Source organism: Rhamphochromis sp. 'chilingali' (genome assembly GCF_963969265.1).
Source record: "Rhamphochromis sp. 'chilingali' genome assembly, chromosome: 2".
Classification (NCBI taxonomy): domain Eukaryota; kingdom Metazoa; phylum Chordata; class Actinopteri; order Cichliformes; family Cichlidae; genus Rhamphochromis; species Rhamphochromis sp. 'chilingali'.
The window spans coordinates 17,952,837-17,968,698 of NC_137930.1; the positions used below are offsets into that span (position 1 = coordinate 17,952,837).

The 15,862-nt window shown below is 40.3% G+C and overlaps 2 protein-coding genes across 2 annotated transcripts; both read left to right on the forward strand.

Moving 5' to 3' along the window:
• The first annotated feature begins 156 nt into the window (after positions 1-156).
• On the forward strand, positions 157-6,166 carry kyat1 (kynurenine aminotransferase 1). Its single transcript, XM_080864380.1, has 13 exons — positions 157-429; positions 508-566; positions 2,297-2,444; positions 2,574-2,723; positions 2,855-2,941; positions 3,071-3,193; positions 3,359-3,479; positions 3,562-3,638; positions 3,721-3,810; positions 3,985-4,171; positions 4,258-4,334; positions 4,855-4,941; positions 5,030-6,166. Exons 1-13 carry the CDS (start codon positions 358-360, stop codon positions 5,087-5,089), a joined length of 1,338 nt encoding a protein of 445 aa, XP_080720506.1. The 5' UTR covers positions 157-357; the 3' UTR covers positions 5,090-6,166.
• A 973-nt stretch (positions 6,167-7,139) lies between these two features.
• Positions 7,140-11,968, forward strand: spout1 (SPOUT domain containing methyltransferase 1). The gene is made up of 12 exons (XM_080864392.1): positions 7,140-7,251; positions 7,343-7,382; positions 8,311-8,424; positions 8,502-8,661; positions 8,758-8,847; positions 8,935-8,984; positions 9,129-9,259; positions 9,367-9,439; positions 9,535-9,633; positions 9,749-9,851; positions 10,002-10,149; positions 10,263-11,968. Exons 1-12 carry the CDS (start codon positions 7,204-7,206, stop codon positions 10,344-10,346), a joined length of 1,140 nt encoding a protein of 379 aa, XP_080720518.1. The 5' UTR covers positions 7,140-7,203; the 3' UTR covers positions 10,347-11,968.
• The last annotated feature ends 3,894 nt before the right edge of the window (positions 11,969-15,862 follow it).

Here is a 15,862-nt window from a genome sequence, read left to right on the forward strand (position 1 = left end):
ACGGCTACTTTTTAAAACAGTATTTAAAAAAATAAAAACTAGCATATGGTTAGTTGATGACATATACGTCAACAGAGCTGAACCGCGGCTTGAGTTTTGGGCCCGTGTTTGTCTGTTGTCCGTGACGTTTCTAATTGTAATATCTCGCCACGCCCACACAGGAAGTAGATATCAAAACACAAGGAGGCTGAAGGGGAGTTGCTGGGACCTTCGTTATCAACTCGCACTGGTCCCAAACAACAGCAACCCTGGACTTTCAGGTGAACAGAAACGTCTACAGATATTTTTTTCCTTCTGCAGGGACTCAGTGACAACATTAAATGTCGTCTGCTCCTGTGAGGCTGTGATCATTTATTAATGGGAATAATCAGGAACATTGCAGCAAGTTTGGTCCTACTTCGGCAGAGTTCAGTTAAAAACAATCATAAGGTAGGCACAGCTCCGTTAAACTGAAGACAGAGGTCTCCAGCATGACCGCGTATTTTAAAGCTTGTTTTGTTGCTTCAGGTCATAATGTCCAGGCGACTTCACGCACGCAGGACAGACGGGGTGGATAAGAATGTCTGGTGAGTAAATACACTGAAATGTCCGTGTTTTTGGGGGGATGATTACTCAACCAAAGGTAAAGTATCATATGTGTAATATTTTAACTATAACAGCAAAGTAATATTTCACAACAGAGTCTGCAGTTGCTGAGCACGTTTAAAGTTGCATTCAGGTACCTGCTCATTGGGCGATTTATGGTTAAAAGAAGAAGAAGAACAGAAACAGAAAGAGAAATGTTTTTGTCAGCATATTTCACTGAACTGAATTAAGCTGACCTGCTTTCTGCCTTCTCCTAAACAAATTGTTTAACTGAAAAAAGAAGAAAAATAAAAATAAAACTCTACCAGTTTGTTGCTTATGACCTGCCTCCTACCTCCACCAATCGGATGTATCACCTACATCTGATTGGTTGAGAGCAAGGTCGCACAGTTTGGAGCTGAGCCACTTTCTTTTTTTTTTTTTTTTAAGTGTCACAAACTAATAAAAATGTGCTTCATAGTGGAATCCATATATGTCATTATAGACAGCAGAAAAAGTCAGGTGTTTTATTTAATTAAGGTTTTGCATATTTTTAATTATTGAAATATTGCCACATTTAGCCCACCAGAGCTGTTCACCCAGCCCCTAGAATATGACTGAATACAGGAATAGCCTAATAAGTAGTATCTCTCATTTAACATTTCTTGTAGTGTTTCATGTGCACGTTTTATGTCACCAAGCTATAAAACCATTTCTATGACCACCAAACACAGCTAAAACGACAAACAATTAAAGAGCAGGTAAACAAATTCAGTGAAAAGATGCAAACACAAATTGCAGATTCCCAGACTCCACAATGTACAAGTACATTGCATGTGTAGGCGATGATTATCTTGAAAGCTTCACAAATATGAAACCTAAAATAGTGTATCACAATCGCCCTTTAGTGGCTTGCTCCAGTTCAAGTAATGCAAGTATTAACAGTGACAAGGGATAAGGAATAACGTAAATTTAGAAATAGATAATTAGCATAATTAAATAATATATTACCTATGATACTATTTTTATTTTATTTTATGAGAGCTACTCACAGTGTCTCCTGAGAAAAATTCTGGCCCTTGGATAAATGTAGTTGTCCCCAGCCCTAGGCTTAATGGTTGAGCTAGTAAATTACAGTTTGCTCAGATGGGCCCCGAGTGATCAGATGTGTGACTTCATGAAGGACTGCACTGCATTTTTAACCCTTGGACTCCGTCTCAAATACTGAGACACTTCCACATTTTGATTGCGTCTTGTTTACAAAGGTCAGCATTGAACACTTTCATAGTTTAGTGTTTAACTTTTACCCAAGTCTGTCATCGTGGGTCAAGTGCAAATGTGTCTGTCACAAGCCAAGCAGATTTCTGCAGAATATAATGGCAACTATCACAAAAAGAATGTGCATTAAATACTTATGTATGATACACGTTTTAATAGGACTTATTAAAAAAAATGTCAGATCCCTGTCATTTTTAAGGAGTCATTTTTTGATTCACAAGTCTAGAAAACTAATTAAACTTGGTCCTTCAAATATTTTAGGGTAAAGATGCTACCACTCTAAAATATAGATTCTCAGAAGTGTAACTCAAGCTAAAATAGAATGATGGATGCTTGAAATCAACAATCTTCTTAACTGAGATTAATTGAAATGGAACAAACCCTCTGATTGTTTCATTCTTACTGACACATCTCGTAACATCATTGCTTTGTCTCACTCACCTCACGCCCACAGGGTTGAGTTCACACAGCTCGCAGCAGATTACAAAGCAGTGAACCTCGGCCAGGGATTTCCCGACTTCTCCCCTCCGCAGTTTATCCAGGAGGCCTTCTGCAAGGCCATCAACGGAGGACCACAAATGCACCAGTACACCCGAGCTTTTGTAAGCACAAAGGCATCCCAAAGGGGGACCCGATTTCAGTCATTTTTCTGAGGGATTAAAAGGACAGATGAAATTGAAATAGTTGCAGAGCAAATAATGAATGGCTTTTTTATTATATTCTTTCCTCAGGGTCACCCCCCTCTTGTTAAAAGTTTGGCTAAATTCTTTAGTAGGATTGTTGTACAGGACATCGACCCTCTCGAAGATATCCTGGTGACCGTTGGTGCTTATCAGGCCCTCTTCTGCGCTTTCCAGGGTCTGATTGATGAAGGGGATGAGGTACAGAAATCAACAAAGTGATAAGTAGTGCTGTCAAAAAACAAGAAACTAGTGATCAACGTTCAAGTGAAAATATAAAGAACTGAGAGTTGGGTTTTTTCTCTCTCTTAAAAAAGTAATTTACGTTTCAGGTCATCATTATCGAACCGTTCTTTGACTGCTACCAGCCCATGGTGGTGATGGCTGGAGGAAAGGCAGTTTATGTTCCTCTGAGACCAGTGAGTGGTTCATGTTTCTAAAAAATAGAATAGAAACTGATAATTTCACATTTTCTTTTCAATTTAGGATCCTCAATGTATGGATCCTGTACATATTTCTTCTCTTTTGTGTTTTCCCATTTGCAACAGAGAGAGGGCAGTGCTATCCTATCAAGTGGAGACTGGGTTCTTTCTGCTGACGAGCTGGCCAGTAAAATTACTCCTCGCACTAAAGCCATTGTTATCAACACTCCCAACAACCCATTAGGCAAGGTAAGATTAATTATGCCCTCACGAGGCCGTTACCGTGCACATAAGTCTGATTTGGGTTGTGGAATTTTCAACTAATGGGATTTTATTTTCTTGCCATTTTCTATGTTTTCATTTAATATATCGACTTTACTCTCGGATACAAACATGCATCCGTGTGTGTTACAGGTTTACAAGATAGAAGAGCTCCAAATGATTGCCGATCTGTGTATTAAGCACAATCTGCTGTGCTTCAGTGACGAGGTGTATGAATGGCTCACGTATGATGGAGCCAAGCACATAAAGATAGGTGGGATAGCAGATTACACACAAACTAGCTAGCGACAGTGCCGACGTGTCATCTAATGTTTGTTTTTCCTATTCTTTGGCAGCCAGCCTTCCTGGCATGTGGGAAAGAACTGTAACTGTCGGCAGTGCCGGAAAGACATTTAGTGCTACTGGCTGGAAGGTAACACACAGTCTGTAGGGTCATTGTCTTTGCAACACGTTGTTAGTGTGATCTGATTTGTTTTTTTACTCATATTTTTCAGGTTGGCTGGGCCATCGGCTCTGGAAATATCATCAAATACATGAAAACCATCCATCAGAACTCTGTTTATCACTGCGCAACAGCCGCTCAAGTAAATGCATACTTTCTAAATTAATATTAGTACTACTTTAGTAGGGCTGTGAAATTATAGCTATTTGAGCAGATCAATTTTGTTTTGTTTCTTTCTTCTTGTGCTTTATCTAATCAGAATTGCTTGATCAGGTTAAATTTTAAAACTCTCTCCATCCTTCTTCCTTACCACCAGGAGGCAGTCGCTCATGGATTTGAACGGGAATATGAGCTGTTTGGGACTCCTGAGAGCTACTTCCAGCAGCTTCCCACGATGCTGCACCACAAAAGAAAGAAGCTGGCCTCGTGTCTGGAGAGCGTGGGGCTGCAGCCTATCATGCCAGAGGGAGGCTACTTCATGGTCACAGACATCTCCTCAGTCAGTGAGTGATGAACAGTCATCTTTGTTTTATACATCTTTCATCATCTGAAATCAGTATTTACCTTTTTGTCTTTTTTCCTCAAACAGAGGTGGACCTGAATGACCTGAGCACAAAGGATGAATTGTATGACTTCAGATTTGTTAAATGGCTCATTAAAGAAAAGGTAAAAATGTAAGGTTTTATTGACGTTTGTTTGGAGTAAATGTGGGGATATAAAATGATTGATCTGGGCACATGTTGTAAGGTCATCCTTAAGATGATCAAGGGTGGAGGGTGGATAGAGAAGATGGAGCGAAGATCGAGGTAAAAAAAAAAAAAAAATCCTGAAAGGTGAAAAACAGTACTGAAGATTCAAACTCTCAAATGTAAACCTACACCACATTAATGAGACATAACCAATCAAGTCCTTCTGCTTAGACCAGCGATTAAAGTGCGTGGTACATATCTGAAGGGTGGGTAACAGAGACATAAAGAGTTGCATACTTTTTGATGAATGCTCCCTGAGCTTGGCGAATTCTAGAAAACTGTTGGGGATAGATGCCCCCATGTAAGGAAACTGATGATGAACAGGACAAACTTTCAGCATCGATTGGAGACAATTGATGCTAAGTGGTCAAAATCTGATCCATTGCCACAGATTTTGAGTTTTCTTTGTTGTTTTTTCCTGCCTTTTCTATCTGCAGGGTTTAGCAACAATCCCCGTCTCTGCGTTCTACAGTCCAGAGCACAGCAAGGAGTTTGACAAGTACATCCGATTCTGTTTTGTTAAGGTAAACCTGACCTTTCTTACTGAAGTGGTACATCTCAAGAAACAACTTCCTGTTTGTCAGTCTTTCTGTCTCTGCTTTCTCCTCACAGGAGGACTCCACGCTGGATGCTGCAGAGGCCATCTTGAGAAAGTGGAGTCAGAAAGAGTAAACTTACCACTGATGTGAGGCTTTATCCGTCCACCCAGATTCTTCCAGTCTGCTTAAACTCAGGTGTTGACCTGATCCAGTTAAAGGTGCACGGACAGAGCATCCACTTGCACTTGAGCAATCACTGAGGAAGTATTTTTCAGTAAATATTTTTAAGTTAACAATATACCTCTACATCACAGCTCCAGGGATATTTGCCCTTACTTTGAAGTAATGAAATCACTGAATAAAAGCATCCATTAAACTGGTAAAATAAGTGCTCTGTGCTCAGTAACCTCATCAGCACTTATGTTGCACTCCTGCCAGATAAAGGAATTTGTTTAGAGAGAATTTTTATTTTGTAGTCATTTCTAGATGGATGTGAGTATTGCTGAACCAGGCTTAATGTATTAGTCACAAATAATCAGCCTAATTTAATCATCAGTGATGAGAAGAGTCAATATATTCCTGATCACTTTATGATTGCTAATATTAATTGTTCTCACATGAGCCATTGGCTGAGGAAGACTGGGAACATGAGCCACCCATTCACTCTGTAACAGCCACTCTCCCACCACAAGTGGGCACCAAAGCTGGTACTTCCACTTGCTTCATTTGGCAGTGCTTTATACTGGATGAATAAAACCATCCATTTTCTGTCTCTGGCTGGAATTAAACCAACAACTGTTGGTAAGGATTTATACAATGAAATACATTCACTAATAGAAGGTCTCATTTTTTGCATTAAGAATTGAGGCGTATGAGTGTTGCACTAAAAATGGGAATTCTGTTTTCTGCGAGTAGATTTTTCTATTGATTGGATGTAACTGCCATCATTTTAAAGGCTGTTATTCATTTTACATCAAAGGACTTTGGTGTGAAAATCTGACATTAGCACAAGAAACAAGAAGTGCTAGATAAGGGTAGAAAGAGTTGTATGTGTGCTTTCAGATGATGATGATGATAATACCACTACTATTACTACTAATAATAATAATGATGTCAGGAGGGGTAGCACATAGAGCAGTATTAATTCAAAATAATAATGGTGGCATACTGTGACACGGCTATTAATTTGTCAGTTCATTAAAAATGTATTTCAAAGATATCAGTGTCTCACTTCTTGTTTTGTGGTTAAGGGTGCCTCCTGAATGTAAAGCCATAAAACCAGTTATCTACCCATTTTTGAACTTTATATTAATATCAGCATAAAGCACTTACAGTTTTATAATATACATGTTTTTGCACTGTAAAGTGTTTGTCATCTTCAATAAGGTTTGTATGCACTGTGTTACCTTTGGTATTTATGCTGATTTTGTGCCTAAAGACACATTCTTAAATTGTTTCTTCAAAGACACGGCATCATGCTGGACTTTGCACATGCCACAGTAATTTGGGCTGAACCTTGCCGTTACAGAAATAAGTGTTTTTAATACCGTGGCTTCTATTTATTACAAGCAAGTTTACACACACATGTATAAATGAAGAAAATAGCATCTGAGCTATGGTTGTTTCCAACAAACAGTGACAAACCAGATGACTTGGCATCAAAATCAATACGGATCTCCTCTGGGATTATCGGTATGTTGTATCTGTTTCAGAACGCTCTGTACCTGCAAAATTAACTAACATTGTTGAACAGCTGACTTATAAAGGGGGAAAAGTACTTGTTTATGGAAAGTGGAGAGGTTAATTGGGAATTTCTGAATAATGTAGCTCCAAATGAAGATATGAGATTTCTGAGATGCTTTTTGATCCAGTTTATATTTAATAGCAGTTTTAATAACAGCTTATTTAAATAGCTAGAATCAGTCAAATTTAAGACACCATTAGTTGCTAAGAATTACAAATTTATGGATGTAAATTTTTACTTTTTTACCCCCACGGGAAATGATCTAATATTTTATCATTTTAAATGTTTTATATATTTTTTAAATATATATTATTTGTACAGAGAGTGGTGTTTTATAATAATTTATATAAGGTCAAAATTAAGGCGGTTGTAGGCAGTGACTGTAGCATGAGAAGCACAACTGGATCGTCACGTGGTTAACTTCCCGGAAGTGCTTTGCGGGCAACGCAGAACATGACCTGGAAGTAAAGACTGTTCACGTGTTGGTACATCGACGCTTGAATATGTCTTCTAGCTTTGCAGTGAAGCGACCCAATCTTGGGTCTTCTCAGGTATTGTTACTGTTTGACACTTAAAACAAACAAAACCACTGATGCGTGTCTTTATTTACACCCCTTTTCTGTCCTTTGTTCGTGTTTGCAGCCAGTCGAGAAGGTGGACTGGAAGAAAAGGAAAGCGGAAAGTGAGTAAACAGCTAACTAGCTGCATGTAGCTAACAGGTTTTTAGCCACATATTTTTCTTACATAGTCGAAAAGAAACTCATCTGCCGTGACATTGTTTCACAATGCCGTGACCCGGATTCGAACCGGGGTTGCTGCATTTTTTTAGCTGCATCCCTGCCAATACTATACGGCTGTTTTGGACATTAAAACAGAAAAAGAAAGAAAGAAAAAACTTTATTTTTGTGAGAATTAATGTGCATATCCATTTTAAGGTTTGTCATGTATTGACAACATGCTTAATGCAGATTTCTTTATTGATAAAAAAAAGCACATAACAATGTAAGTCTGCTCAGCAGTCGAAAACCGGAAGAGGGAGTTTATTAAAACACAATATAAAATGTAGCATGTTCGTCTTAACTATTAATCAAAATACTTTGTTTTACAATATACAATTATAGTGGAAACATATATTCTGTATTTATATATACATTATGGACAAAACTGTTGGGCCATTTATTCAGCACCATTGCCAAAAGTGTAAATAACCAACCCGTTTTTGCAAACATTTGTGAAAGAACAGGATGTTTTAAAGACTTCCTAGATCTCTTCCCTCCTAGAGGGTCAGCTGTGAGTGGTGTTATTGCAAAGTGGGAGCATTTAGGAACCACAGCAACTCACTTTTAAAGCTACAGAGTGGGGTCACCAGGTGCTGAGGTGCATACTGTGTAAAACAACACCACTGACCAAGTAACTGTAAAGTTTCAAACCATTAACATCAGCGTAAGCACTGTGCTGGGAGCTTCCATGACCAAGTAGGTCATGTAAATGTAACCTATAGGTGGCCCAGTACTTCTGTCCAGATAATTAAGATTTAGGTATTCACAGTGATTATTTAGAAATGAGCTCTTTTTTTTTTGTAAATGTCAATGATTCTTCCTGAATACCAGTAAAGGAGGCTAAGAAGCAAAGGAAAGAGGCCAAGCTGATCAATCGACTAGAAAAACAGAAACAGCAAGAGGCTGCTGAGAAAGCAGAAACTGAACTGAGCCAGAGCAAAAAAGGTAACAACATTATACTGTTGATTTTTCCTATGTAATAGGTGATGAGTGCTATAATTACTAATCTGTTTTTCTCTCAGGTCGGGCTTACACGGTGAGTCTGGCTCTGCCGGGGTCTATCCTGGATAATGCTCAGTCTCCTGAACTTCGCACGTACCTGGCCGGACAGATCGCCCGCGCCTGCGTTGTTTTCTCTGTTGATGAGATCGTAGTGTTTGATGAACGAGGGGAAGATGTCAAGTACGTTTTCATAGAGTGCCCACTTGCAGATTAAATATGCCTTGACCCACATGACAGCTAATGGAAAGGAGTTTGCTTTTTGTTTGTGTTTCACAGGAGTGTGGAGGGCGAGTTTAGCGGTGTTGGGAAGAGGGGACACGGTTGCATTCAACTTGCCAGAATACTTCAGTATCTAGAATGTCCACAGTAAGTTTGGAGAAAATCAGATCACCATTATTGATTTGATCAGTACATTTTATCTCTTTTGATAGTCCAGCTTTTCTTCTCCATCAGATATCTGCGCAAGGCCTTCTTCCCAAAGCATCAAGATTTACAGTACGCAGGTAACTTAGTAACAAATGGAAGAAAAACAACAACCTGATAAACAGCTGTTCTTGTGATGAGTCTGAAATTAAATACGGTGTGAAATATTTCATGATTTTCATGATCATCAATCAGGAATCTTTTTCTCCCTCTCTCTCTGGTAGGTTTGCTTAACCCTCTAGACAGTCCTCACCACATGAGGATAGACGAGGAATCTGACTACAGGGAAGGCGTCGTGGTCGACAGGCCTACCAAACACAATAAAGGGTCGTTTGTCGACTGTGGAATGAGAAAGGTGAGCTATTCTGCACTGGGAGCACAGCTGTTGTTAGTGTACTCTTTATTTATTGGTAATTATCTAAGAATATAAACTGAACGATGTTCACTTTCCTGGTCCCACAGGAAGTTCAGATTGATAAGCAGCTGCAGCCTGGACTACGAGTCACAGTACGGCTCAGCAAGACACAAAATCCAGGTACTTTTCTTCACCAGAATCTCAAGGTTCTTTTTTATTTTTTTTTTAGCACATCAGTTAAGTTTGGGTCCATCTATCTGTGAAACTGTCTGCAGAAGGCAAAGCATATAAAGGTGTTGTCGTGGCTCCTCACGTGCCCAGGACTGAAGGTGGTTATTATTGGGGCTACAGTGTTCGTCTGGCATCTTGTCTCAGTAGGTTTCCCATTTAACTCTCAACATTGTGCTTTGCATTCATTTGCAGTCTGTGTCAACGACTACTGCCAACCACTGCTTTATCCACACTCTTGTCTATTTCCCGTTCCTGCAGGTGCAGTTTTTACTGAAAGCCCCTTTAAAGGAGGATATGATTTGACTATTGGTACATCAGAAAGAGGCAGCAATGCGGACCAGGCATCACTGACGCCATTCAAGTAAGTTGCTTGAAGCGGCCTTTAACCGTTAGCGTGCAAACTTAACATTCAGAATATGTTAAATTTGGTAAGCATTAGGGCGGTAGAACAAGTGTCTCTGAATACATCCTCTCGGAGGTTGTTTTATTTATTTATTTTTTAACTGTGCAGACATCTCTTGGTCGTTTTTGGAGGTCTTCAGGGATTGGAGGCCAGTTTAGATGCCGACCAAAAGCTGGATGTAACTGACCCCAGTGTTTTATTTGACCTTTACCTCAACACTTGCCCCGGTCAGGGCAGCAGGACCATTCGTACCGAGGTGAGACCAGTTATTCAAAATTTGTTTGAAAAGCATTTTTCAAATTATAAACCATAATAAACACTTTTGCAGCTTGACTGTGTTTTTATTTGTTTCCTTCTTCCTGTCACCAGGAGGCCATCTTAATTTCCATGGCGGCCCTGCGGCCGAAGATCACAGCTGCCGTTTCCAGCAGTAGTGCTTCATTAGAGAGTTGAGGATACAATAACACAAAAATGTTTTAATGTCCAGATCTGGAGCATTTAGCATTGCCTTCTGTAAGAATATTTCACCCAATTTTTGCATTGAATGCAGTCAGCAATAGATCTGCTAATGTTGTCTGATGTTTATTATCCCCGTTGCTTCAAGAAATTGCACATATTGAACCATAAATACTATTCAGATGCATGAACTGGTGTGTTTTGTGTCAGCAGTACAAATCTATTTCATGAAAAACAGTGCAGAGACCATCATGGACAAACAAATGGGAACAAACTGTTTATTAACAGATTTTGAACTTTCAACTGTATTTTCATAGATTTTAAAGGGTTTCCTAATGATATAGACCTCCAACATTGCAATTCACACTACTCCTAAATAATTAAGTAACAGACAACCAATAGTTATTAAACCATAGTGAAAAACCTCTCTATATAGAATTTTGTATTTATTTACAGTGGGTCCACTGGGGGAGATTTTTTTTAGGCAGTGAACTAGCAGGCCCATTTCTGTAATTTACCACATTTATGTGCTGACAGATTTGTGGTTTTTACTACAGAAAAATTTGTTTTTATTGTGTAGTAAAGAAAATGACATTTTCTTTTTAAACTTGCACAAATTTCAATATTAAATGGGATTAAATGTGTCTTTAAAACATGTTGTTTAAACATCTTTCGCTGGTTCGACATACTTGATATCAAAGCAGGCTATATACACCCAACAATGTAAACTGAGCGTGATGTTCCTGTAGTAAAATATTTCTACTTACAAGTTTATTATAACAGTTTTAAAAATGGGACCTGAATGAAACTGAAAGTTGACTTTATCTGGTCCAGGCCAAAGATCGAAAAACGTATCCATACCACGACTGCGATGCATACTGTGGATGAATTGAACTAAAGCTGCATGTAGCGTGACATTGAGTTAAAAAGGTTTAAATGCCACACAATTAGTGGGTCCACTGGGGGTGGACACAATTCCGGGGGCAGGGTTAGTTCAGTAGGTAGAGTGGTCACCCCATGATTGAAAGTTGGAGGTTCGAATCCACTGAACGGCTATCCTGAGGTACTCCTGAGCAAGGTACAAATGACTATAACGGACCTCCATCGCCTCCAAAAGAACAGTGTCATGGATAGGCGTAGCTTTGGGTCACGTGGTGTCTGTAGATAGTGATTGCTATATCACCTGTTCACGGCCCGAGGGAAATTTTGTGAATGAGTGGGTGATGGGGGAAGTCGACTTTTGCTGACCGCTCAAGCTTGGAATGTTTTTGATCACTGTTTTTCTACGGATTTTAAGGATTTGATAACAAATAAAGGAGTTTTAACTTGGAACTTTGACTAACGTTTTAAACAGCGGGCGCGTCAACATTATTCCCCTATTCAGCTGCTCGGCGACTCAAAGGCTTGAAAGTCGCCAACATTTGTCAGCAAAAAGTGCGACGGCAATGGACCGTCCCGCAATCAGCGCTGAATAAACGCCGATGCGAGCCCACACACCGCCGCCACTACACCCGTAAAAGCGGCTAGACCGACAGATAAGGAGAAGACGACGGTGGTATGTAAACTGTGTTTTTGTGCTGCGTATTGTTTGTTTGAACGCAGTTTGGATTCTGACCATACGAAGATGTTTTTGTGACACGCCCACCGCTACGTTTGCTGATTTGGTGTGTGTGAGTTGTGGCTCTGCAGGCGTTCAACTGAGTTTGAAGGAATTGCTGTTGCCTTTGTTTTGGATTTTGGCATGCTGCTTATGTTGAATGCTTAAAATGAGTGGATCACAGGCTGCATCTGTTGTTGGAAAAACTGAAAAGGATAAAAGAATAACTTCCCTCACTGAGAAAGCTCTTGCAAACAAAATTGAAACCATCCAAACAGATCGGAAAAGGCATGTAAACAAAATGAAAAGTGTTATTATGTCTCTTAAAGAGCTAATGAAAGATGATAAAAATCATTCACAAGTCAAAAAACAGTTTGATGAGTTAACACACCTGTTTAAGGATGCCAGTGCATTGCATGAATCTTTACTTTCTCTAATCTCATTTGATGAGAAAGATAAACAAAATACATGGTTCTCAAGCATCTCTAAATACAATAAAGGGTTTATGGAGGATGTTAACATATGGCTTTCTGAAACTGATAAACATTCAGGGAGGCCATCATCTGACAAGGCACAGTCACAGGAAACTTCCCTGGGAGGAGAAGTGGAGGTTCGAGAGCACACTGGAAAAGAACCACAATTATCTCTTAATCCTCAGAATGATGTTAATGATGACGTGTTGCCATCCGACAGTGTGTCAAATCAAGGCAGTAGGTCAAGCTCAAGAGCATCATCTACTTCATCTGCACGTCTCAGGGCAGAAGCTGAAATGGCCGCCTTGCTCGCACGTCAACATATGCTGAAAGAAAAACACTCTCTTGAAGAACAAGAGGAACAATTGAGGAGAAAGAAAGAACAACTTCAGCTTGAAGCAGATATAGCTGCAACTGTTGCAAAGGTGAACGTGCTGAGAACTGGATCCGCTATGCGGAGCGTCGCTTCACGGAAATCTAATGGAATGGAATCATATTTTAAAACAAAGGGAAACAGCCTTGAAATTCTTAATGCGGATGCAGAGACTTTTGTTCCTCAGACGCTTACAAAAGGAAATGCAATCACTGGGAATGCAGAGCTTCAAGTAAAAACAGTGCAACAGAATATCAAAAGGGAAAGGCCTGCACCAGCTTTTATGGGGCCTTCTGATGCTTTTGGATCAATTCCACCTTTGCCTAAGCTACAAGCTGCTCTTCCAGTAGCCAATGAAAATCTGTTGTCCATTATGGAAAAACAAAATGAATTAACTTGTATGTTGGTCCATCAGCAAAGTCTTTCTTCACTGCCCAAAAGGGAGATTCAAACCTTTGATGGTGACCCTTTACATTTTCAGGCCTTTATGCGCTCGTTTGAACAGGTCATAGAAGCAAAGACTGGCGATGCTGGTGACTGCCTGCATTATCTTGCACAGTACACCAAGGGGCAGCCCAATGAACTTGTTAAAAGCTGCCAACATATGTCTGGAAGTGCTGGATATGTAAAGGCAAAGACTCTGCTGTATGAGCACTTTGGGAATGGACATGTGATTGCATCTGCCTATTTGAACAAAGTTCACTCATGGCCACTGATTAGATCGGAAGATGGAAAAGCTCTTCAGGCATATTGTTTGTTCTTACGTGGATGCTGCAATGCAATGGAAGAGATTAATGATCTCTCTGAATTAAATACACCTGCCAATATGCTTGCTGTGATTAGAAGACTGCCATATAAGTTAAAAGACAAATGGCGAACAGTAGCATATGACATTCAGGAGAGGCAACATCGCAGAGCCGCATTCATTGACATTGTTTCCTTCCTTGAGCGTCAAGTTAAAATTGTAACAGATCCCATCTTTGGAAATCTATGTGACGTTCCAGCAACACATCTAGCAGCAAGGGCAGCAATGGAGGGAAATGTTCTCCACATCTAAAAGCTAAAGGAAGTAGCTTCGCCACAACAGTCTCTGACGTCGAGAGACAGAATCAGATAGAGGCTCAAGATCGTCACAGCACTGTGAAGGCTTGTTTTTTCTGCAAAGGCGGACACACACTGGAGTCATGTGCTCTGCTTGATAAGAAACCTCATGATGAGAAGATTTCTTTTCTTAAAAAGAACCGCATTTGTTTTGGCTGTTTGTGTACTGGGCACATAAGCAAAGAATGCAGAAAACGCCTTTCATGTAAAATCTGTGGCCTCCGACATGCAAGTATACTCCATATCCACCACAAAGAGAAGAATGAAGTCAAACCTAATAATGAGGCAGATAACATTCCTGTTACGATCCAGACTAGTGGTCTTACTGGGGCTGGTGAACAGGACTGTAAGCTTGCCATTGTGCCAGTTAAAGTAAAATCAAAGAGAGGTCAAAGAATAGTGGAAACGTATGCCTTTCTGGACCATGGGAGTTCAGCATCCTTTTGTACAGTGGGTCTTATGGACAAGCTGAATATTGCTGGGAGGAAGACAAAGATTCTCCTGCGCACCATGGGACAGGAGAAAGTGGTGGACAGTTTCATTGTACCTGAACTTGAAGTTGCTGGATTGGACAGTGACATGTACTGTGATATGCCTAACCTCTTCACTCAGCATAAAATGCCTGTAGATATTGGTAACATCCCAAATCAACAGGACCTGGATGACTGGCCACATTTGAAGCACGTTCATTTGCCAGAAATTAAGGCCAATGTTGAGCTTTTGATTGGCATGAATATGCCCAGAGCTCTAGAACCTTTGGAGGTCATCCGGAGTGTAGGTGATGGACCCTTTGCCATTAGGACTGTGCTCGGCTGGACTGTGAATGGGCCACTTAATCGAGAATGCTGTGGAAGGCCAGGATGTTTGGCAACAGTTACCGCCAACAGAGTTTCTGCTGTCATACTGGACAAGCTATGGAAACAGCAGTTCAAGATGGATTTTCCTGAGAGCAGCAATGATGAACAGATGGGGCTGTCAAAGGAAGACTTGAAGTTCCTGGAATTGGCCAGCAAGACGGTGACTTTGGGGGATTGGCACTACAGCATTGCCCTGCCACTAAAAGACCGAGACATAAGAATGCCTGACAACCGTGCAATTGAGCAACGAGCCTTAGGTTTGAAGAAAAGGTTCATCAGAGATAAAGACTTTCACAAAGACTACACTGCCTTCATGACAGATCTTATATCTAGAGGATATGCAAAGAGAGTCCCAGTCACAGAATTAGAGCGCCAGAAATGGGGAAGGATTAAACGCAACTTCGTTCCCGGAGATGTGGTCCTTATAGTGGATGATTCTGCACCTCGTGGTTCCTGGATCATTGGGAGAGTCACCGGAGCTGCACCAGATGAAAAGGGGCTTGTGCGTCAGGTCTGGATTAAGACCCCAACCAGCCATGTGTGCAGACCCATCACAAAGATATGCCTTCTTCAGGAGACTTCTGACCCATGATTATGACATTTTGACACAGTGTGACATAACTAACTTTGAATTGACTTTAATGTTATGAGATGTACATTACAGACTGACTATATTTAGGCTAAGTGCTGGTAACCTCTGGCCTATGACTGACTGACCATGTGCAGACAGAAGAGAAGACATGAGAAAATAACTTTGGTGGACTTTTTGAGTATGTTATGTTGTCTCACTGGGTGTCTGTGATATGATGAAGTGTGTGTTGTGAGTTGTGGTGTTGGATGTGTAATTATTACTGTAAAAATGTAATAATTAGGGGCCGGAATGTTATGGATAGGCGTAGCTTTGGGTCACGTGGTGTCTGTAATAGTGATTGCTATATCACCTGTTCACGGCCCGAGGGAAATTTTGTGAATGAGTGGGTGATGGGGGAAGTCGACTTTTGCTGACCGCTCAAGCTTGGAATGTTTTTGATCACTGTTTTTCTACGGATTTTAAGGATTTGATAACAAATAAAGGAGTTTTAACTTGGAACTTTGACTAACGTTTTAAACAG